The 25,034-nt window shown below is 41.6% G+C and overlaps 2 protein-coding genes across 2 annotated transcripts; both read right to left on the bottom strand.

Annotated features, from left to right (window-relative positions):
- On the bottom strand, positions 1,059–5,079 carry LOC8076026 (mitochondrial import inner membrane translocase subunit Tim13). Its single transcript, XM_002452703.2, has 2 exons — positions 4,793–5,079; positions 1,059–1,482 (listed from the first exon to the last, which is right to left on the bottom strand). The coding sequence occupies exons 1-2, from the start codon at positions 4,904–4,906 to the stop codon at positions 1,333–1,335; spliced, it is 264 nt and encodes an 87-aa protein (XP_002452748.1). The 5' UTR covers positions 4,907–5,079; the 3' UTR covers positions 1,059–1,332.
- Positions 18,946–23,559, bottom strand: LOC8073210 (B3 domain-containing protein Os02g0683500). The gene has a single exon (XM_002452702.2). The coding sequence runs from the start codon at positions 22,875–22,877 to the stop codon at positions 21,573–21,575; it is 1,305 nt and encodes a 434-aa protein (XP_002452747.2). The 5' UTR covers positions 22,878–23,559; the 3' UTR covers positions 18,946–21,572.

Below are 25,034 nucleotides of genomic sequence, written 5' to 3'. Positions count from 1 at the left end.
TTGTCAAATACAAACGAAAGTGATACAGTGTCCGTTTTCCAAAATTTTTCGGAACTAAACAAGGCCTTAGAGCATCCCTAACCGTTTTGCATAATTGGTTTGACAAATGAGAGAGTTTGCCAAGTCTCAAAAAATATGGCAAAGATGAAAAGAGGCAATCTCCAATGGTTTGGCATTAATCACTTCGCGCTAATTTACCAATGCCAAGTGTGAACAGGTTTGGCATATATGCCAATCCTTCCTCTCTTTTTGCCAAGTTAACAAAATTGCAAAGTCTAAATGTCAAACCGTTAGATAAGTGTTTTAAATTTTTTTTACAAATACAGGAATGTAAAGCTTATTTGCAAAACGGTTGGGGATGCTCTTACCTATGACATCTGGACAACCAAATAGGCTCCACCTTGCATGGCGAGTGGCGCCGATCACCGGAAGCGGAGAGCCGGACGATCGTTCGCTTCATGCGTTTGGGAGGGCTTCACGTTCTCTTGCATATGTTTTGAATCTAGATTCTCTCCAGAAATATTTTGAGGCTACGAATTAGAACCACTTCGTGAGAACCACCTAGTAAAACCGCTTGATTAGTAGATTGTTTCTGACTCATAAGAGAAGAGATTCTTTTAGAAAACTTTTAGATGATAAGCCATGGTAGAAAGTACTGTTGGTTGATAAAATACTGCTGAATAACTAGCAGATTCGGCTGATAAACCCAAACGAACAAGGCGGATAATAGAATCACACGAACAAGGCGGATAATAGAATCACTTTGTGAAACCGTTTAGTTTAGTAGACACAGCATTTGGCTTGTAGATTATATTCCAATTTATAAGAGAAGAGAGGTCTATATTCTAATTCATAACTCATAATAGAAGGGACGCCAAGAAACGGAACTAAATCTGGCAAAACTAGCGTACACGGAAATGTTTCCTGCTTTCATCATTGTATGCTGAAATGTTTCATGCTTTCACTGTTTGAAAGTGATGTATCGTTAAGAGAAACTCGTACCATTACGGGTGCTCTAATATCGACGAATAAGACCACATCGCCCGGGACATTTGCGATTGCGAAGGCTTGGGGAACAAACAAGCACAATAAGCATGTATCGTTAAGGGAAACAAACCGCACGATGTAATAACATCTGAGCCACTTAAATTGAGCACGTTTCTCCTTTGCTACTAAAGCAGAGAGGCTTACAAGAAAAGCCCGAGTCTATAAGCGGTCTTCTTTGAAGAATCAAGCACCAAATGTCATTGTATTCTGACAAGTCAAAAATCTCATGGGGTCATCACTCTCACGAGCGATCTTTGAAATCGTCTCTCCTTGTTCATGTGGACTTCAGCGCTGGGAACTGAACAGAGCGCGGCTGACAATACCAGTGGCCTCAATGTAGCGGTCAACACAACGTGATATGCAGCTGCTCTCGCTTCCACTCAAGCTTGATCCTGGCTTGGTCACGCACTTTTCAAAGCACTTGTTCCCGACGGTCTGCAAGACAGATCAACACACCTGTGAGTTTAAGACATACCACTATATGAAATGACAAGGAAATTTCCTTGATTCATCCTTTTGCGCTTTCGTGTGTAATCTTTGTTTCCTTAAGTTTGTTGAGGCAATCAACACCATCCTATCTGCTTAAGAAAAAAATATAGCACCATGTGAAAGACAGGCAATTTCCTAGACACATCGTTTTGGTCTCTCAGGGTTGTGAATCTTCCAAAGCAACTAAATAGCTTTCAAACTCCCTGATGTGACCCCAAAGAAAAACTAGTCAATTGATCGGACTCATTGCACATGACCCAAAGCCAAAGAAATTAATAGTGGTGGCAAAGAAACAAGAAGGTAGAAACTTCCAAGATAATTGGCTAATTGCATATATACTTCTTTAAGTCATATTTAGACTCTAAGTCCACATTGTTCGAGGTAATAAATAACTTTAGACTCTATAATAGAGTCTGCATTGTGAGTGCCCTTAGGGCACTATGCAAGACTCTATCACAGAGTCCAAGACATTTAATTACATTTACTCACAATGCAAGACTCTATCACAGAGTCCAAGACATTTAATCACAATGCAAGACTCTATTATGTCATCCTTTCAGGCTGAAAGTACTGCCTCAAAAAAAATTACATCTACTCCATTATTAAACACATCTCGAAGAAGAATCACCCTTGGCCAAAAAAAGGTAAACAAGTTGAGATCAGAAGGATAAAGGCATACAGAATCAATGAATCATAAATGCCTTCGATTAGGACTGGGAATGAATATCAGGAGCTGACTTGTGGGACAATCGGTTACAGAATAGATTTGGGATCTCATAAAACTTGGGTTTGTTTTTATTTCCAGGTATTGTGTGGGCACTTTGGAAGATGCAGAACAAAATGTCAACTGGAATTGAAAACCTAACACCATGAAAGTTTAGGCTGTTCACCCTGATTTTGGTTATTGCTGTGGCCTTGCCATCCTGTTGACCTTAACTTAGTTTTGACCTAAGTCATCACGCAGGATGCGTTACCCAAATACAAGGATACAGATACACAATCTGGCACTATCGTGACACAGGATTTTAGATACTAGGATATATGTATAATGTATAATGTATAATGTATAATAAAAATCTTAAAAAGACATTGCTTGAAAGGTCACAGCACAACTTTATTTGCTCACTGTTGACTTAATAAGTCTCGAAATATATCTGATTATTTTCTCCTATGTATTGTTGGGAACAAATGGGGTGTTGTGCAGTGGGTGGGTTCATGGAGGTAATAATGGTTCAGGATTCAGAGGTGTGCAATGAATCTAATCTAAGAGTAAGGGGTGTCAACAAAAGTATCAGAAGTATTTTATACTATTATTTATTAAAAAATCATGAAATGTGGTACATGTCTGAGTATCTTTGCCTGACAAGTATTGGAGGAGTATCAATGTGCGAGAGTTTGGAAGTATCCGCATATCATAGATGTTAGTCAAACGGTGAAGGTTCCTAGATTTAGCTAATTTTCTCACTGCAGCACTTCTCTAGTTCTCTTGTACTTCTTGTAACAGCAATCGAAGTGGACAAAAGTTGCCGTTTCTCTGGAATGGAAGTGGCCAAAAGTTGCCGTTTCTCTGGAACAGAAGTGACCAAATGCTGCCGTTTCTCTGGACTGGAAATGGCCAAATGGGGCAAGGTTCGGTTCGGAAAAATGAAGGGTGCCAATTTTTTTTAAAAAAAATTATAATAAACCAATTGATGTTATATTCTCTTGGGTATTGTTTCTGCAGAAGTGGAAGGCACTGCTCAAAATAAGCAAAACATAGGTAAAAAAAGATCATCGTGCCACCACTACACTGGATGAATGATTTTGCGTCAAATGCGAGTTGATGTGTGGCCATCTACCTTAACTTGTTGGTTTTTGTTTTATGCTAATGGGAGCTTCCTAAAATGTCTGATGCTACTAACAAGCTAGTAATCCAAGCAGCATGTAAAAAGGATGTTATAAAACTCCTTATAGGCTTTCAATATAAACCGAGAAATATCATATTCCTAAAACAATGTTGGCATAAAAAACCCAGCATGGTGTAAAAATGATGCTGCAGAACTCTTTATTGCCTTTCAATATAAGCAAGAATTTTAAAAAATGGAGGCACACAGAGGTAGAACAAAACCGTGCGTTTAAGTATGTATTAGAAAACAAACAGCATGCAGAACATCAACATATTTGAGGTACGGCAAGTACATGGATGAAGCACTTGAATGTATGATAAAGCTAAAATATGTAATCTAAATGGTAAGTAAATTTAGTCCAGCCAATTAATCCAGCTTACCTGATGCCAACTGGGTGCTATAATATGTATTTCAACACATGTCTATGGAAAATGGATGATAAGGTATTATTATCGACCCTTACATTTGCAGGTCATGCAGCCACATCCCTCATGCATTATTTGGACTTGGTGCAATCATATATAGGTTGTATCTGAAACTCCAAAAGATTACGGGGCTAATGCAGTGCCAACAATGCTTTGTGCAAAGTGCTGACCTTAAGAGGGTGGTGAGGTGCACCTAGGCATCAACAAGGTTGGTTAGGCAGGGCCCTAGGTTGCTTAGACAATAGACATGAAGGTGACACCATGTGCCTAGGCAAGCTGGGGGATTTAAAAATAATAATAAAGTTTATGTATGACTCTAAGTGCTGTGTTGGGCCTTTTTTTAGCAAGCGCTAGTTGCACTAAGTTCAAAGTTAAATGTTTGTGAGAAAAATGAGAGGAAACTGGAAAATTGACTGGAATTGGACCAGAAACCAGCTGTTACTTGTTCAATTACCAGCTGCCAACCTAGTTCTGGTTACCATCAACAGTCACTATAGCATATAAGCATTGCTTCACCGTTTTTACCCTAAACAAGATCACCCTGTCAATTAGGTTTTCAATCCAATAAAATCACCCCAATTAACATCTTGACTACTTAACTTGAATGAGAGACCCACTGCTCATCAGAAACTTAGAGGTTGAATGTTCTCCCTGCGTGCATAACAGGGTATGTCTTTTTTTTTCATCTCGCTAAACCTCTATCAAGCTCAATCGCTCCATCCAATCTAACAACCTTAAGGTAGTTCAATGTTTGAGCTATCAATTACAGTATAATAATTGTATAAACAAGGAACCCCAAATCGCCCCCCTCAAGCAAAGCAAAGGTAGCATATGCGAAATCAAGAATCACAACCCATCAGTCACCAAGCACAATCTAAGCATCCATTACATATTAGGAGTAGCAAAGTGTCATCAACAGAAGAAAAAGAACGCAAGAGATTTGACCTCAAGAAACTCCTGCGCGTAAGCCTGCGCGAGCTGCGCCTTGATCTGTTCCATAACAGCGTCCGGGTTGGCGCCGGCACCTGACGACGGCAGCGAGGACGAGAAGGAATCCATGGCCAGCCGCTTCGCCTCTGCCTTGCTTGCTCCCCAAGTCTTGCGCGGTCGATCGGTGGCTGGGTTGGTTGGTTACTGCACGCTCGCTCTCCGCCGAGGAGGATTTTTGCCGGGACGGCTGGTTATACTGCGCAGGGGCGGCGGAGGAGCAGCGGTGTAAAACCCTAGCAAGGTGGTCTGGTTTCCTTGTGACAAAAGAAAGGTCCGGCCCATCTTCGCAAAGAAGGCGTGGCCCAATAGATATGCAAGACCACAAGTCCTATGGACTTGGGTACGTTTCAACTATGAGCAGGCCGACTTATTCAGATGTACAATGGGCCGTCCCGTTTGCACGCTGTCAGTCTGTCTCCTTATCTTCTCCTTCTTCAATCAGTCTGAATATTCTGAGGTCTGAGCAGTTTTATAACAAGGGGATTTGTTTTCTCACAAGAAATAAATCAGTACAAGAATTGTAGAGGATGAACAGATTGAAAACAAATCAGCTGAATAAGCTGCTACTAAACTATAATTATCGCCTGCCTTTGGATGGGCTCAATGGTTTATGACGACGGTCTCTACTCTCATCAGTGCCTGTGCCTCGATCCATTGCATCAGCAGGTGCAGTGAAGTACGGAGTAAAAGCGATAAGCAAAGGAAGACACGCAGAAACGCGCGCATGCATGAGTACACACTGGTGGGCTAACACGACGGCTGCAGCCTGTCGATCGCCTGCCTGCGCTCTGCCAACTCGAGCCGGCCAAATGCATCGCTCAAGCGTCCCGTACGTGCAGCTGGGTGTGGTAGGGCGCTAGTAGGCAGATGAGCATATATGCACGGGGACGGACGGAGGACGTCGTCTCCGGCCGGTCCCCTCGTCTCATCATGGGCAGGCACAGGCAGCAAACACGCACCCACCTACGCACGGGTCGCCGTTGCCACTTGCCACCCAGGCGCAGCGCAGCCGGCGACAGTTACACCTCCTCGTCACAGCCATGACCTGCGATTGCGAGACGGCAGCGAGGCGACGAGGACGCTGTGGCGCTGCGCGCCGCGCAGGTCCCAGCGCCAGCGTGGTGGCCTGCTGTGCTGCTGGTGGGCTTCCGCTGCAGCACTGGGCTGGGCCGGCCTGCCCCGCTTCTTCTGCCGATAGGCCCGCCGGATAAATGTCCCATGCTCATTGTCACATCGACGATAGGAGTACGGCCTGGTGGCCCTCCACTCGTGCCACCGCCCGGCGGAGCCGTCGTTGTCGAACGAACCCACGCAATGTCACAAAGGCAAAACGGAAGGGAGCTTCGGTTCGGATCTCTCTCTCTCTCTCTCTCTCTCTCTCAGTCAGTTTTCCACTCGAACGGCCAGCAGCCAGCTTCCTTGGCGCCCAAACCAAACGACCGGATCCCTTTAGCTTTTTCATCTTTCTTCGATTCGACCACCAGCGCGTGACGAGGCGGCCGGCGCCATCATCATGCCGTTCGTGCGCTCGCTCGTAGCTAGGACAGAGACTCTGCAAGTGCACTTGTCAGCATCTCACAGCATGGTCTATCATATGGTGCGCGTGCATGAATGTCCGTGTCGACCATATGCATTGCATGATGGGTTCTGTCTCCTGTTGTGAATGCCGCTATGCAGCTACCACATGTCCAATCAAGGAACGGATGGATGAATCAAAAGGCGACCAAAGCGGACACCGTCCACGTCCCCCCTCCTACCTTCGCCAGCGACTCTTGCCGGCCGGCCCGTCCGGCCACCCGCGCGCCACCAGCCTTCCCCTGCGCCTGCATGCAGTCTGGACTGGATCACTGTGGACGGCACCTCGTAGTGGTAGTAGTACAACGCATCGATGGCATGGGCAAATAAAGTTCGTGGATAGTCTGGGCGTACGTGGAAACAAAAGCATGGGCAGGTTTTTGCATGCATGCGACGTTCTGCAGATCTGCCGCTGCGCGCGCCGGCGCCGCGCGGACAGGCGCAACTGGCTGCTCGCTCTGTAAGGCTGCGCTGCGTGCGAGAGCCTGCGCTCGAGACTACCTGTCGTCGTTGACAAGCACTGACACCCTCCTTCGTTTTTTGCAGCGTTGGTTTCTCCTTTTTCGTTTTATCTTTAAGGGCAACTTCTGGCCAGGCCAGCCGGTTATTATTATTATTATTACTACAAGGTCGATCTGTGTGTTGTAAGGTAAGGACTCCATCGTCAGTGAAAAAAAAGATGTGCTAATCATGCTAACTACTGAAAAGGTGGTAAATGGTCGTCCAGCAGGAATGGAAGTCCTCCCATTGGGGGGCCGAGTGCTTCAACCTCTATGCTCACGGAGAATCAACGTGGTTCCGCAGATCCTCCACCGAAGTCGTTAGATGATCGCACGGAGGTCGTCCGCTCGGTGCGGCTAGTCGTGCTCTGCGAGAGCGCCTACGTCATGCGTCAAACGCACCCGCCGTGGGTGTGTTGCGTCGACTGAAGAAGTCGGGGCTGCCTATGTCACCATGGTCTGATGGGGATGCCGGTGTTTTGTCGATCCAGGACAGACGATGATGCAGCAACTCTTCAAAACTTATTTGAATTTTTTTAAAAAAAAAACAATGGAGTTTTTACATTCAATGGTCCAGCACAAACTTAAGACCTCCTCCTATAGGGTTGGGGTTTAGAGGGGGGTCGAGTGCTTGAACCTTCATGCGCAGGGAATGAACGTCGTTGTGCAAATCCTACACGTGCGTGGAGAAGGGCGCCAATGTTGTTCCGATTGGATTGGACTGGACTGGACGCCAACATAGAAATTGATCGCTTGGAGCGGCTAGTTGTGGTCCGTGACAGTGCCATACCCACCCGACAGAGACCTTTCACCCAGCAGAAGCAGACGAGGCTGCCTGTGTCGCCATGGTCAGATGAGCATGCCGGTGTCTTCTAGACAATTTAGGGCAGAAGTTGCAACAACTCTTCAAAATTTATTTAAATTTCAAGAAAATATCAGTGTAGTTTTCGCATTCATAAGGGGAATGATCCCCTGCTCGCAACCTTCCCACCGCCATTTGTCTCGGTCCTTGTGTGCAGTTGTCTTCAGTTTTGTCTTCTTCATTGTTTTACACAACGACATGAAACTCCCCACTAAGACTAGTCTTATGTCAATTGCTCTAAAAATTGGTGAGTTTTATGGATGAATGACTAAGTCAACCAACCCTAGAAATCTATCTTTTAGGGAAGTCAACTATCCTTGAAATTAGTTGGCAAACAAATAAATTCATAATTTTCAAATAAAGTCTTATAAATACAAATTTTATACCAAAAGTATAGAGACCGGCGTGATCTAAAACTTTATAGCTGATGGATTTTTTGTTTGAGATTGTTTGGAGATTGAGATATATATACCTTTTTAAGTTCTCATAATTTTTTGAAAGCGTCGGCAGGGAGCCCCCTAACTTTTTTTTTGTTTTCATCATTAATAAAAGGAATGACAAACAAATACATATGTACAATGGAAGAACAGAAAAAAGGAAGTGGGGAATAGAAAAAGGCAAAAGTGACACCCCCTACTCCAAGTTATAGTGTTCGATGAGATCTAAACTTTGAAGTTCAAATTATCATTTGAGATCGTTTATGATCCAAAATATTCAATACAATATTTGTATGTGTTTACATAAACTTGTTGCAAGTGATTATGTAGTATGATGGTAGGAGTGGTGCACTTGAATGTCACTTTTGACTATGTAGGTTGATCAGGCAAGAGGGAAATTAATCTATCGACCAAGCACATGAATGTATTTTTCTGGTTTTTTAAGATTTATAAAAAATGATAAACAATCTAAAAAACATTTAGGTAAAATCAATTTTCAGGTAGGTGGAGATTTAGAGGACGGTTACAAAATATAATCTCTAAAAATTCCTTTTATTTCTCTATTGGTTTTAAAAACTATCTAAATATCGATTTTGATCATCTATAAAAATCCCCAATTCCATTCTTACGGTCGTTCAGTAGTTTTCAATTCAGCGAACGATCCGACAGCTAATGCACGCCGGTCTCCTACCCTCCTCCCCCACTTCCCTTTCCCTCTGCTTTTGACGTCATCATAAAAAAAAAGCAAAATATTTATTTTAAATTACTATAACTTTTGAATGATGTATCTATTTTTAATTTCATCTTTACCGGTGTGTTCAACGTGACGAGACGAACAAAATTAGACCCCACTTCTATATGTTTCGAAGATTTTTATTTTTCTAGTAGCAATTTATGTATATTAACTTATAACATATAAGTTATATTGCTAACTTATTCTGCTAAGTTATGCTGCTAACCTATTCTGCTAAGTTGTATTGTATAACTTCTTTTTGTGTATAATAACTGCATAACTTTCTATATACACTGGTGTATTAGTTATGTAACTTATGTACATAAATTGTATTGTGTAACTTATGTCTCCCTCTATTTCAAATTATAAAATGTTTTGATATTTCTACATATATTAATTTTGCTATGTGTATACATATATAGTTGTGTCTGGATACATACTAAATTCAATTTAGAAAAGTCAATTTGAAATAGTGGGAGTAAACTTATGTACATAAGTTATATCCTATAACTTTTTTTTGAGAACGACTAAGTTAGCAATGTTGAGTTATTCCTCGAACTTATGTTATCTAGAAGCACTTCTAAGTTAGTACTGTTAAGTTTATCATGAAAGTTATGCTTTTTAATTCCATTTTATAAGTTATGAGCACATGCTTCTTAAAAAAATATAAAAAATATTAAAGGGCGGGTGATCTAGCAAAAGAAAGTGAAAAGAGAATCAAATGCCTCAAAAGAGAAAGAGAAACGATTCTTGTTCTGTCTAAAAAATAGAAAGTAACGTATGTACTTTCCAAAAAAAAGAAAAAAAAATTGACCGTTGCTTTCGTTTTCACTAAACATTCGTGAAATAGTGGCGTCGATAAAAATCATGTGTACTCCCTCCGTCTTTTTTAAGTGACATATTTGGTTTGTCCTAAGTCCAATAATGTACCTTTGACCAACCATTTTTAAAAATTCTTGTAGTTTGACAATATTTGAATTATATGTTATGATAGTATTTCTCGTGATAAATTTAAAAATATAAATCTTATGATATGAAACTATTTTTTTTAAATCAATGGTCAAAGATACACGTTTGACTTGGGACAAACAAAACGTCACACTTTAAAATATAACAGAGGAAGTATGTGTATACGGTAAGGATGGTTGGTGCGGTGGATGCTTTTTCTGGGCAACAAGAATATTTGCTGCTGGATAATTATTTTGCAAGGAAAAAGGACAAACATTGAATGTGGCAAGGCAAAGGGAAGCATTGCTTTGCATCATGCATAGTTTTAACATATGTACGACGCTTATTCTTGCTTTACTACTCATTGGAATAAAGAAGCTAGCACACTAATGAGACGTCCCCTCTCTAATTAAGTGATCTGGAATAATGCATGTGGTATTATATATGCTTTATGTTCGTGCGTAACAGGAATCGATACCATACCCAGGAACCTGAAAAAAAAAGAATATTGTTTTAAATGTCAATCCACAAAGTACTAGTATTTCGACTAAATTAACACTCAAATACTGAACGCTATTTTAGGACGTCGTATCGATCTACAAGTAGTCATGTATGCATGCTGCTCCTTTACAGCTTTACTTGTGTCCACGGACCACCCGGCGAATAGAAGCTTCAGAAGCTCTTGTCCACGCTAAACAGTACATATATACGTGTCCATATAACGTGATCTATGGACTAAATGTAACTTTTACATATACATCAAATGATCAAAACAATCGTGCTTTGCACATGTTAGTGTGGAATGATAAATGAAGACAAAGTGATATCGGGGACACATCATTAATTATTCAGTCGCCGTGTATACAGTGCTAGAAAGACATTTATATAGTAAGACTGTAAGAGTACTTGGCCTATACAACCATCTATTACCATTTTACCACTCCCCTTGACCAATTTTTACATAGGTTCCTGGCATATTCCAAGTCATTTTAGTCTTCCTAATTGAAAAGCTTTCTAAATGGACAAAAGCTTATCATGTAGTTTAAGTGATTAAGTGCAATGTGAGACTAACCCCATATTTGGTGATCGATGATTTGTTTGATATACCTTGTACTTCTTCTATGTTTATTAAACTAACCTTGTAGAGGAGAATCGAATAAAGAGCTCAAGAATCAGATCAATAAATTGATTGACAAACCGAAAAGATGCTATAATTGATCGAAGAGCTTCGGGGGCTGTTTGCCCTGCGCCTTAGCATGCCGTAACCTAGCAGAGGCATTGCCAAATTTACGACGAGGAAAATATATAGGAGCCGAATATTTGGTGAGAGAAACGAAAGAAATGATCTGAATGACTACGGTGAGCCTGCGGCGTGCTGTAGCTGTAGTACTAAAGCAAACACCTGCGAAAAGTGCGGTGCGATGAGGCGCAGTGTGGCAACCATCCAAACAGGCCCTTGATATGTTAAGTTGTTGAAGAATAATCAAAGAATCCTTGATGATGAAAGTGGACTTGGATTCTATTCCTTGATGAATCTATTCCAAGAAGAAGGAAAATTATCGATTGAAGCACAATAGATGGCCTCGGATCGTTTTACCATCTCAATTTACTTAAACGTTGTCAATTTTGCATTGTCCCTCTAATAAATTCTTTCTTTTTAGTTTCTCTCCTTACGAGAGTTGAGTATGTTAAAAAAACTGTATCGTGATGAACTCATATCATATATCAGAATAATGCTTTACATACATTTTGCTATTTATAGGGTTAAATAAAGTAGCATTAGGCGCTTACGGCCAATGAAAATTTAACAGAAATCCTTATTATTTGTGTAACACTGGTTATGAACATTTTCATACTTGAACTTTAAGCTTAATCTGTATAAAAAAGAGGCATTTCTAGATTTTTTTTCAACATTCTCTGAGTGTTCTTTGTGACCAAATGATGATTTTTGGTGTTCTTTGAAAAATTCTCAATTTTCCAAGGATCTTTTAGTGTAACTGGGACATTTTGGGCATGTTTTTATTCACAATGTTTAACAGTGATCCTTGGTTTGAGGTTATATATGTCCCCTAGGGGATTGCCTAAATTAGACTAGAAAACCATTGGGAATTTGAGAGAAAAATGATTAAGAGGAATAGTAAACCTTTGGCTAATTTTAGGAAAACACTCAAAAAAGCTGCATGTGTTGTATTATTAAGGGGTACATTTGGATCAATTTAACTAGCTAGTTTCGGGGACTTAGATGACCAAACATTTAGAGTGGCAGATAGGAAATTCTTCTGTATTATTTTTTTCAAAAAACTTTCTTGTATTTTAGATACACGCGCAGGGAAGCCATGACCACATATAATCATAATACTATAATGACGATGTGATTAATTGGTCCTATGATCACTGTTTGAAATAACGCCTTGCTTCATTGCACCGCAAACATATATAAAGTTCTCACAGCGCTATATACTACTCCATAAAGATGCTGTCTCACAGCTACTACCAGCAAAGCCCAGTGCGCGCGGCGTCGTTCAGAGAAAATGCCACTGCCCTGGTGCACTGCACTGTTGCTGCAGCAAAAGAGACAACTGCGCAGTGTGCGAGCACAAGCGGCTCACAGTAACTCGGTCGGCTGCACGGGCGAGCGGGGTACAGTGTTTGGTTGCGTTTGGTTGTGTTGTTAAACTTTAATAGATATTATAGTATTTTTGTTTTATTTAATAATTCGTATTTAATTATAAATTAATTAGTTTAAAAAATTCATCTCTCAAATTACTCTATAGTCATATTTTTAGTTTCGTAAATAATCTATATTTAGTACTCCATAGATATGTTTAAACATTCAATATAATGGACGATAAATTTAAATTTTAACTGACACAACCAAACTGGGTCTAAGTAATTCTCTGCACGTTCGCTAGGCAAATAAGACATAAGGAAAAGTATTATTTGTTAGTTTAGTATAAGAAAAAATACTACTGGATGACTTGGTCTGTAAAATTAAACTTAATTAAATTTATAATAAATAATATATTAGTATTTATGCTTTTAAATAAATTTATTATAAAATATATTTATGACTAATTTAATGATGTTTGTTTTGTACCGTAAATGTTATAGGGAGTAGTAGTTCAACTTCAAAGGCGCCGGTCAGATCGAGATACAGAGAGGGATTCGTGTACTAGTCGTCGTACTCGTTCGTCGTATACGTTGTCGTTATACACGCGTTGGCAAGCCGCATCGCATAGTTCCCAAAAATTTTATAAAATTTTTCAGATTTTCCGTCACATCGAATCTTTAGACGTATGCATGGAGTATTAAATATAGATAAAAATAAAAACTAATTACATAGCTTGGTCGAAATTGACGAGACGAATCTTTTGAACCTAGTTAGTCTATAATTAGATAATATTTATCAAATATAAACGAAAGTACTACTATTTCTATTTTATAAAATTTTTTAGAAGTAAACAAGTCCATGGCACAACAGCACCAAACGGTCGTCCGATCGACGAGCGCCGTACCGTACCAGACAGCAGACATCAGTAGCAGAGGTCAGCAGCGTTATAATAATTGCAGGCACAGCACAGTAAAATCGGACGAGGCAGACAGACGCCTGTGGTAGACTGGTAGCTCTGGAGGCCGGGAAGAAGCATCTGCAGGGGCGCCATGCATGCATGAGCTCATCATTCTTGCATGCATGCATGCATGCTTGTATGACATGGACTGCCAGTCAGGAAAACTGGGCTCCAACTTTATAATACTAAAAAAAATACAAGTGTTTTTTTTTTCATTCATGTTATTCCTGCGTGTATGAGTCCATGTTCGGGCGTTCTCTTCCTTCGGTGCCTGCAAGTCAAACTCCGATAGTATCACGGAGAGTGGTCAACGACTTATTATTGTTACTTGTTAGCACAAAAGTGATAAATGGTCTAAGAAGCGTGAAATAGGCCGGTGGCAGTCTCTAAGCTCGTCTAAGGGTGTGTTGATTCAGTTTTTCAACCTACCATTTCGTAGTTTCATGTCCCTAAACATGCTCAATAGTTCACCATTCCAAAGTCTAAATCTTATGGTACAATCCTATAATCTTAGAGCAACTCCGAGAGACTCTCTAAATCCTTTCTAAATACTAGGAATAGAGCTTTTGTTGAAAAACTATCCTTCAACAAATTTTCTAAATGGTTATCCAAATATAGTCATTTTCTATTTTAGATTTCTCGATAGCTAAGAATAGAAGACAAGAATAATTCTTTAAAGTGTGTATGAGATTTAGAAAGACTCTTGGAGAATGAAAAGATATAGAAATAAAGCGGTTTTATGCAAGTGACTATCTAAACGATGATTTAGAGAGTGAGATTTAGAAAGATTCTTGGAGATGCTCTTATAAAGCTAAACCTTACTAGATAATTTCTATCTTGTCTACATCATTTCCCACTAAGTATTCCACTAACTTTCAATCCTTTCAGGCAAACTATCCATATCATCCCTTATTAATTACAAAAAATCCATATCATCTCTATTACATGCAATCAAAGTTTAAGAAGGCACTAGGTGGTTTCTAGGCGCTAACCCATAGCCTAGAGCCTAGGCAAGCCCTACGTAGACTAGGCGTTTCACACGGTTTCCAAGGCAGCAGCTAATATATACAGTGGATAGAATGTGGGAGAAAGAGGAAAAGGTCCAGAAGGCCCCACTTAATGCCCAACTCTCCTTCCACAGCCCTCACTAAAGTCTTATCCCCTCCCTTGCTCTATTTCATTTTCTCTCCCTCCCAACTCTCTACACCAGCCGCTCGACTGCGTTATCCGCCCGCGCATCCACTAGCGCCCGACGTTGCCTCCTTCGCCACCAGTCGTTCCCTCCTCCATTGACGTTAACTCCTCCCCCACTGTCGCGTGTCTCTTCTAACCTCTTCCTTTCTACCGCCCCTAGATCCACACCATCGGCCTTCTCCCTGTCGCCTCCACCACAACTTGCCTCTTTTGAGCCCGCCTACCACCTCAACTGCCACCGCTTCCTTCTTCTCCTCCTCCTCATCCATCGCCTGATGTCCCTGCCTCCTCCTCTGCTATCGGGCCTCTCTGGTGCGCCTCATCCTCGAGTCGCTGGATCTGCACGTGGGGACACCGAAGCATTACCCTGTCCATCTCCCCCACTAGCGCTATCGACGAGAAGCCGCCACCTAGGGGTTCGCCTACCCCCATAGGCCAGGCAAACACCTCCGACTAGCACCTAGTCACGCCTAGGTGCGCCTAAGACGTCGCCTTTTTGAACCTTGTGCGCAATAATTTCAATCTTTAATATATTAAAGTAATCTAAATGTGCTAATTATTTCATCACATATTCTTTTATAATGTGATCAAATATTCTATTAGTTTTTCTGCATGTCTAGGCGTATGCAGAATGTCATATAGCAATGCCAAAATATATTCATTTTAAAAAAAATCTTGCGACAACACGTGGTGTATGCTTTGTAGTTAGTAAATAATTGAAGACTTCATATTAATCCTCATGTGTGCTAGAAAAAAAAAAGATAAACCCTTAAGCTTTCTCACAAAAATTACCCACTCTTCGTTTATGATAGATAATCTAAGTAAACCCTTAAGATTGCACGTAAAGTTATTCAGCAAACTAAAAAAATAAACTAACAAGATATCACTTTAGATCTCCATTTGAATTATCAACATACGCTATTATGCAAAAATTTTAAAAGCCATAGATTACGTCTATATATGTTGATGAAGTACCAATTATATTATTACTATTAATATATTAAAACTATTTAAAGCAAACATATAAGTTATACCATCTTACAGCTAAAGTATGCATGCATGCATGATCAAAAAATATATATAATATGTTTAAGTAATAAAAAATGTTTCCTTCTTGACTCATATACCAATGACACTAACAAACTATTAAAACTATATCAAGTTGTTACTTTATATAAAATTGTATATTTTACATATCTATATTGATTTTATGGTTGTACTATTTTATAAAAGATATTACTACACATATAGTTTTTAATAATAAAATTCAATATCTTGAATAGTGGAGGAGGTTAGTGCATAAGAAAGCTAACCATGGTTTGATATTTCTATGTAGAAACAATGATTATTGGACTTAGATCGAAAAATATATTTTCTCAAGATTAGCACCCTTGCCCCAGCGACCCAGCCCCTCCTAGATTTCACATCAAGGCCTTGTTTAGTTCCAAAGTTTTTTGGGAAATCGACACTGTAACAATTTCGTTTGTATTTGACAAATATTGTCCAATCATAGACTAACTAGGCTCAAAAGATTCGTCTCGTCAATTTCGAGCAAACTGTGTAATTAGTTTTTATTTTCGCCTATATTTAATACTCCATGCATACGTCTAAAGATTCGACATGACGGAGAATCTAAAAAATTTTGCAAAATTTTTTGGGAACTAAACAAGGCCCAAACTGTATCATCTAGAGCATTGTGGTGTGGCTAAAACACGATGGCGGAGCTAGAATTTTATATGACCATAGTCATTGCGATGCTATTTTATCTACGAGAAATAGAGTTTTACAATGGAGGATTGTAATGGAATAACATAGCTCTACCCCACCTTAAGTTACCGCTTATAACATCGTACTAATAAGAGTGAAGGGTACGACCTAAAATCTTTATTTCTAGTAACATGCCAAATAAGAATTTTGAATTAATGGTGCAACCAACAATCACGATAGTTCTAATTAACTTGAGTATAATTTTTTTCACAAACATGCATAATCACTTGTGCACCACCATATCATAGAGAACATGTCTTTCCATGGATATATATGCACCATCATGTAAAATTAGGTGGCCACACATTGCACTCCCATTAATAGTGTTTCAACTATATGTTTATATGATATATGATGTTACACATTAAATTGGTGTTCGTGTTAACTTATGGTCTTCATCTAATGGTTGCAACAAGAACATGGTATTATATACTCCTCCGTCCTCCCCCCCCCCCAAAAAAAAAACAATCTAGATATGGGATAAGTCATTTTTTATGTTGTTTACTATGAAAATATATTCTATAATTATCTTTATGGTGTTTATTGGGTATTACAAATGTTAATTCTTTTTATGTATATTTTGTCAAACTTAAAATTGTTTGACTGCTTGGGAAGCAAGAGTTTTATTCTTTCGAGACGGAAAAAACTACGATTTCTAATATGTTTTTAAATTTAGGTGTTATTGCAATTAAAGTAACCAACATGTGCATAATACTAATTACTTTGTTTTTTTTTGCAAAAATTATTTAATGACATACCATCATATGAATTATTTCATTGTGGTACCCTAACCCACTCTTGTTTGCCGATTAAATTTGTTAGATGAAATTAAGAATAGAGATAGCTACCTAGGACTAGGGCACTCCCAACCCGTAAACTAGGATAGTTTCCATGTTCATTTATTAGAGTTCCAATTGAGAGAGAGATGATTTCTTAGGTAGTTTAATTTTATGACATTTTTTCCAAGACTGTCACATCATCTTTTGTAGTGGTACCTGAAATGAAACTCTACTAAACTCTCTCTCTCTCTCTCTCAAGTCATCAAATTTGTTGATGTGTTATAATATTAAACATAAATAAAACTTAGATGAAACCCCCACAGAGGATGGCCTTAGATAAGGAACTATATATTTATACAAAAAGCAAGATGAGATAGGTAGACGATGGAGAGAGAAGAAATATGATTAAATAAAAATACTTTGAATAAATTATCAATTTGGAATATGGTTTCTATGTGTAGATTTGGTGATATAGAAACTATATCTTAGTTTCTGGGTTGGGACTGTCTTAGGACAAAATCCTAGTGCTCTATACCACTTTGGATAGTGGAGCTTCTTGATAAATTACTTTGACTAATAAAATTAATAGAAGTATTCACGTTATACACATAGAAGATCATTAACATTACATCTATATTGGATTACCTATATATACTAATAAGCAAGTATAGAAAAGTCTAATATGTCATACCATGTGTATAATAAAATAAATACTTCTGCTTATTCCAAATATTTCAAATGTAAGTTGTTTAGGATATCAAGATGCTGGCCAATATGAAACTCCTACATGTATTTTTTTATAAAAACTATCTAAAAAGAGAAAATTATATGCCATATGAAAATATTTTCCATGATGAATCCAATAACATCGAGCATGTTTTATCAATATATTAGCATTTATAAATTGATGGTCCAAATAATTGGAAAGGTTTACCTAACTAGAATCCTAAAAACGAAATATATTTAGAATTCAAGGGATCGAGTAATACTTTATATATATTTGAGCTATATATATACTCCCTCCAATTCAAATTATAAGATGTTTTGGTTTTTCTAGATATATTATTTTCCTATGCATTTAGATATACACAATGTCCAGATATATGCATCTAAAAAAATTCAAAACACCTTTTAATTTGAAAACAATGGAGTGTCATACATTCATACCAATAACGTACTATATATTCTGGATACTGTCATTTGCCCAAAGAGACAGTAAAAAGAGTGTATTTTCCACGACGTTGAAGGTTGTGCCTCTCTACAGGAATTGTACTGTGTAAGCTCGGCCAGGGATCGGAGCAAGTAGATATGGACAAAAATAATAATAATATGCACCCGCATTGTCCTTTCACTTTTAACAACAAAGATGTTTAATCTGAATGTTTGGCTAAATACCATGTCATTAGCTCCATACATTATACGATTAATTAGAACCTATAGTTTAACAGATCGATGCACCAGAAGTTAAATAAAAAATATTTTAAAAAATGTTGACACAGATTTTTAATATCCAGAGTCATATTCAAATCCATCTTTCAGCTACTGCCTCCGTTCTAAATTGTAAGTTGCTTTGACTTTTTTATTTATTCACTTTGCTATATATCTAGACAAATTTATTTATCTGGATACATAGTAAAATAGATGTACCAAAAAAGTTAAAGCGACTTATAATTTAGAACGGAGGGAGTATTATTTTGACATATGAAAAATCATTAACACCAGTGTAGGTAGATTGAGCATACATCATATATCCGGTTCATCTGTTATATCAATCAGAGCACAGTGATATACTGGAACAATGTCACATTTTGATCTGATAATATTAAGATTATTAACCCATAGTTACATGTCCAAAATGTGGGTTGATAGTGCTGTGTTTAGGCTGGCAAATACTTCTCCCTCACAGTAAGAAAGACACTTCTGAAGCAGTAAATTTGTGACGGAGTAAAATCTATTACAAAAGGCTATGGGCAGCAATACACGCATCAGAGATTAAAAGGCACGTGTAACCTGAAGTTACTAACAAAGCCATTAGCTACACTCGGTCAGCAAGCAAATTCGTAAGTAAAAAATAAAAAAAACCTTTTACCCTTTCAAAAGTAAAGAAAACAGTGTGATGATTACATAAGTATAAAAACGGAATAAGGAACAGTATGATGATGTATAGCCTAACATATATATGCACGGAGTTATAGATACTTTTTATTTGTATTCTATAGAATAAGCTAGCCAGACATTAATTATTAGTGAATTTCCATTTTTCATCGAATATAAGCTATATAGCTAGGTTCCCCAAAACAGGACCTATAAGCATCTCTACGTTTCAAGGCCTAGTCCAAAAATCATGATCTGGACTTTTCAGCCTCCTGTTCTGATGTAAGTTTTGAGACTTGGCCTAGTCCTATACATATATAGGGATTCTAAATTTCTACTAAGCTACCTGATATAGAAGCATGTAAAAGAGGACTGGTTCGCCAGAAGAAAGGCATTAATCCATCTAAATCAAGCTATAGCCCTACTACTAGAGATAACGATGGAATCATAAGGTTGCAGTTGCAGTATAGCATGCATAGCATGGAGCCATGGACTGATGAGTTTGGACTCTGGAAAGAAATTACATACATGCTGAACACAACAAGGGACGAAGGATAAGAGTGAGCAGGATCTCCATATAAGTCCATATATATGAGAGGCTTCCATCCAATCCATCCTTTGTGAAGAAGGCCACATCAAGATGATGATGGCCTTCCCCTTTTCACCTTCCCAATCCCTTGTAAATCCCTCTTGCCCCCCTTTCCCATTCTTTCAGTAAGACCAAAGGCACTTTTCTTGCAAGGTTCAGTACCCCATCCCTTCTAAGTTTCCGACCCATCCCATTGCAAAAAGAATTGCACCCATGCCCTACAGATTGCTAGGTAGTTAGTGAAATCTATCCAAAGCCGGCTGAGCTGACGAGAGGCCGGTACGTACGTGGCCTCTTTTCCTCCCACACCACAAACGCCCAGGCCAGCGCAGTACTCGCATCGCAGGCTGGTGCAGTAAAAAGGGGGAAGGGATCGAGCGAGCGAGCTAGCAATAGCATCGATGGAAGCAACACTACACATCGCACAAGGAGGAGGCAAGAGCTGGCAACACATGCAGGCTTCTGAGGCAGCCATCAGGTTTGTACACCTACGCACTGTTGCTACTCCTACTGCAACAGTGCATAGCTAGGTTCGTACGCCGATCGTCCTCCTCATCACCCTCACCCCCATGAATTCCTGGCAGGAGTACCATGGTGTTATGACCAGCAGGGTGGCACCGTTGTTGGCAATGCCCACTAACTTTTTACAGATCACTGGCAGGGGATCATAAAGAAATCTCTCTCTATCTCTATAGCTAGCATGGAGACCCAGCTCGAACTGTGCATATGTATGTATATGCAGTGTACAGTCGAGGCCAAGACAATCCAAACTATACGTAAGTTGGACCACAGATGAGTTATTTCTGTGTCCCCGGCCCTTTCGTAGCAAGAAAAAGGAGGAGTCCTTGTTTATTCTTGCTGCCGTATAGCCTTCTATGCTCTATACATGTATGATACGCAGAGGAGAAGAACACAAGTACAGAGGTAGTAGTACAATAAAAGGATGTGTCCAAGCCTCTCCATAGATATGAGATGTGATGAGATAGAAGGTACCGAATGTGGGAGGAATTTTAAGATCGCACCTGCAATTTGTTGCTTCGATCAGCTGGCTTTGTCATCTCTGTTGTGAATGCGCGATCAATATGTCCTCCGTCCATCCGTGCTAGCTTCTGCAGCTGCGAGACAATTTGTTCTAGAAGACCTACAAGATCATTACAAAGATCGTCGATGCTACAAGCTTTTTCAACTGCACTCACTGCATATAGTTCTTCTGACGGAGATCTTAAAATCTAGATATACGTTAGGAGATAATAGACAGATTTGCAGATGCATGTTATCATATGTAGGGAGGGATTCAACATGAGAATTTCCGATCAAATGGGGGCAAGTACGTACTCAAGTACAGATGGACGGATGTAACAGCGCGAGAAAAATCATATAGTGAGTGCTGAACGAACGAAGAACATGACACGGATTTGGGAAAAACATTGATCGATTTTCCTAGTGTTTATATGTATCTTCTCATCAAACCAATAACTCATCAAAAAGTGAAGAGCCAAAAAAACAAGGATATTAAAACGTCAAATTCTAGCTCCTATCATCAAAAGTTATAATTGATTAATCAAAAGAGAAGAAGAAGAAGAAGAAGAAGAAGAAGAAGAAGAAGAAGAAGAAGGTAGTAATATAAGCAGAACCGAAACAAGCAGAAAGAAAGAATTGTAGAACTTTCCTTTGATTTTGCCTTTAGGTCACAGATCGAGATCCAAAGCTGAACGCGCCTCCCTCTTGGAGGAAGACGACGACGACGGAGACGATGCCGCGGAGGATTCCGCGGCGCCATGACGAGGCAATTCTAGTAGCCTTAGAGTTGGAGTCGTCCTTTGCTGCCACCCGGGCATCTGCAACGACAATGCATTGCCCTGATGGCTAGCCTCGCCGACGCCGCCGTCTGGTTCTGACAGCGGGTTATTGTCCAGATTGACGCCGAACAGCCGCACGCGCTTCGCGGCGGTCGTCGGGCTCTCAATGACTGGCACCGAGTCGAGAACGACCGGCCGTGACGCGGCGGTAACGCCGGCGGCGGCGCTCGGTTGCACCGTGAAGTGATGCAGCGGCAGCGACAGCGGGCGCGGCTGGGGCGCTGGCGCGTGATGAGGAGGCATCCTGGCCGAGCCGAAAAACAGGAGCTGCTGCCTTCCCACGGTCGGCGCGGGGTAGTTCGTCATGCTGCGGAAGTCGAGGCCCTGTCTGAGGCGGTGCTCGTAGAGCGTGGCGGGCGGCGAGGGCGGCATGAAGAACCCCCCTCCTCCTCCGCCGCCGCCGACGCCGCCGATGCCGAAGCCCCACGGGCTGTAGTGGTGGGGGCCGTAGTGCGACGCCAGCGGCATCGGCAGCGCGAGGCCGGAGAAGCGAAGCGGGCCGCGGGTGTCGACCCGACGCTTCCAGTCGATGAACAGCCGGTGGCGCGCGTCCTCGGCGGCGGCGCGGGAGAAGGAGACGGTGTCCCCGGCGACGAGGCGCTTCTCCTTGACGAAGCGGCTCCATCCTTTGGTCATGACGTAGCTCTGGCTGCTGTTCCAGTAGGAGTAGCGGAAGCGCCAGTGCTTGCCGGCGCTGTCCTCGAAGCTGAGGAGGAGGCCCTTCTCGTTGGCCGCCGCGTCCAGCGGGAAGTACTTCTCGGCGTACTGCTTCGGGATCACCAGCCGGTTGAGCTTGCCCACGTCGCTCGGCGTCACCACCTTGTCGAACATGTGCTCCTTCTCCACCGCCTCCACGTCCGCCGCCGCGCCGCCGCCGCCACCGCTCCCCGACGCTCCGGCGGCATCCCCCGACGCGGAGCGGAAGGGGGCGGCGGCGCTGCTGCTTCCCGAGGCCGCAGACGCGGATGCGCTGGTGGAGGCGGCGGAAGCGGCCGCCGAAGATGACGGCGCGGTCCCTGCCGCAGCCGCCGCCGGCATGAAAGAGATCTCGCGCATGGAATTGGACGCGTCCTCCTGCTCCTCGTCCGCCTCCTCCTCTCTAGAGAATCTCCCGCTCGCGGCGAACTGGTCCATATAGCTACTACCACTTACCCGAAGCAGTTAGAGCTGTACCTCTACTCGACTGCGCTTGCTTGCTTCCTCTGGTATTTCTTGCTCCTCCCTAGCTTGGTTCCGCCACCTGCTTCTTCGATTCACTCCTCTCCACCGGCCGGCTGCTACCTAGCTGGGTAGCTCGGTTCCGCTGATGCGATGACAGCCGCTGGAGGTTGCTGGGCGGAGAAGGGACTGTTGCCCAGCGCAAACGACGACGACGACGGCACGACGCCACTATAGGGCAGGGGCAGTAGAGCGGGATCGGATCTACCTATGTATGCGTGTACGCAGGCTTGGCGTTGCTGTTGCTTGCTACTCTGGCTCTGTGGAGGGAGGGGGAAGAAGGACGGGAGATCAGGCAGCAGCTAGCTAGCTAGACGGGAAGAAGAATTAGGCCGCGCGCCCGCCCGCCCGAAGGCGTCCGCATTGACGGCTGCACAGCGCGGCGGACGTCGCCTTTGGGATGTGGCCAGATGGATGGGGATCGGGATGGGGATAGCGACGGAGACGCGGCCGGATAGATCGATCAGATAGATGGTGGTGCTAGCGCTGCTCGTTAGTTGCTGCCTGCCTGCCTTCTTTCCCTGGGTGTGGTGGTGATCAGCGAGCGATCGAGGTTAATTTGTGGCTGTGGCTGTGGCTAAGCGCGCTGCTGCCTGCCCTCCTGCACAGCAACAGCAGCAGCACCAGTGTGGTGTGGTGTGGTGTGGTGTGGGTGTGTGTTCCTTTCGCACGGGTAGGGGGGAGAGGGTGACTGCGCAAGAAGATTCCTAGAAGGCGACGAGCGAGCGAGAGTGCTGCCTAGTAGTAGACTGCTGGCCGGGAGGAGGATCGAGGACTGGGACTGGGAGTGTGGTAGCTGCTGCAGTGCCGACTTTGCCGTATTTTTCTCCGCGAGCTTCTTCCCCCATTCGGTTGCATCCATCACTGTGCCGCTACAACTAGTCAGCTACAGTACAGGCTTCCAGCAATAAGTGATTTTCCATTTTTATTTATTTATTTATTATTAGTATCTCTCACTGGATGGAAAACGTACGTACGTCGCTGCTCGTGGAGAAGGAAACACTAGTCAGGCGTAGAGTAGAGAGAGACGGACGGAGCAGGGAAAGTGGGGTGTACTGTAGATAGCTAGCTTTATAAAGGGAATGGAATGGAGCTACGGGGTGGGGGGCCCATGGGCTTGGTTCCGCTTGCTGGCTGGGGGTTGGGCTCATGTGAGCGATCGTCCTTGTCACCATGCATATATACGGGTATCAAATATCGCACGCCACGCCTGCCTACGGGCTTTGCCTGCCCGAGGGATATATACCCGCTGCTGCCCTAGGGCGTAGAGACCTAGCTCCTAGGCTGGACCCTCGCCCACAAGGCAACAAATACCATCTCCATCGAGGGGATTTCCAAGAGCCCACTTGCACGGTCCGATGTGTATCGAAAGGGGTGGCTTCGACGGCCTGGATGAGTAGAAAAGGTTTTTCCTCCCCTGCCAAATTCTTCAAGCAACAATTAATACCGAGTTTGCGACAGCAGGTGGCACCAATGAGATGGTGCGCTCCCGTGTACTCTCGTCGTAATTCAAGAATTTTAAAGAGTTAAAATATCTCAAATTTAATCATAAAAAAATTAATAATATTTAGTTAGTATTATAAATGTTAGTATTTTATATCTCGTATGATTTAATTAAACTTGATATGCTTTGACTTTTTAAGATTCTTAGAAAAACTTATTTAAGATAGAGTACATATATACCATGGGGTCCCAATAGACTACGGCATACTAACATTTTATGAATTTCGTGGCACGACTATAGTGAAAATAACACTACTATAAAAACAGCTTTCCCCCATTTTTAATCGATCCATACGGGTTGGAGTGGGTGATCAAAAGTTCACTTCAATACATGTAGATGGAAGTAAATACGAATACGTTCAAATAAGGCCATCTTAGGTGTATTTTGGCGATAAAAACTCTAAAACATTTGGTTTGAAGTATCATAACACGAGGATTGTTACCTTGAAGAACACTGAGACGTTCTAAATAACGTCCTTGTGTACAAATTTGGGGACATATCTTTTTCTGATAATTTTGGAGAAAATATCGTTTACAAAACAAGTTTTTTTATTGAGGGCTTATTATCGA

This window comes from Sorghum bicolor, chromosome 4, assembly GCF_000003195.3.
Source record: "Sorghum bicolor cultivar BTx623 chromosome 4, Sorghum_bicolor_NCBIv3, whole genome shotgun sequence".
In the NCBI taxonomy this organism is placed as follows: Eukaryota; Viridiplantae; Streptophyta; class Magnoliopsida; order Poales; family Poaceae; genus Sorghum; species Sorghum bicolor.
Note: the sequence above shows the minus strand (reverse complement) of the source record. Positions and strands in the feature narration are given on the sequence as shown.

Bases quoted from the DNA above. Each gene is read 5' to 3' on its own strand.
- LOC8076026 (XM_002452703.2), bottom strand. From the start codon at position 4,906: ATGGATTCCTTCTCGTCCTCGCTGCCGTCGTCAGGTGCCGGCGCCAAC. The intron at 1,483-4,792 runs GTCAAATCTCTT...TCTGTCTTGCAG, and splicing joins ACGCGCAGGAGTTTCTTGAG to ACCGTCGGGAACAAGTGCTT.
- LOC8073210 (XM_002452702.2), bottom strand. From the start codon at position 22,877: ATGGACCAGTTCGCCGCGAGCGGGAGATTCTCTAGAGAGGAGGAGGCG.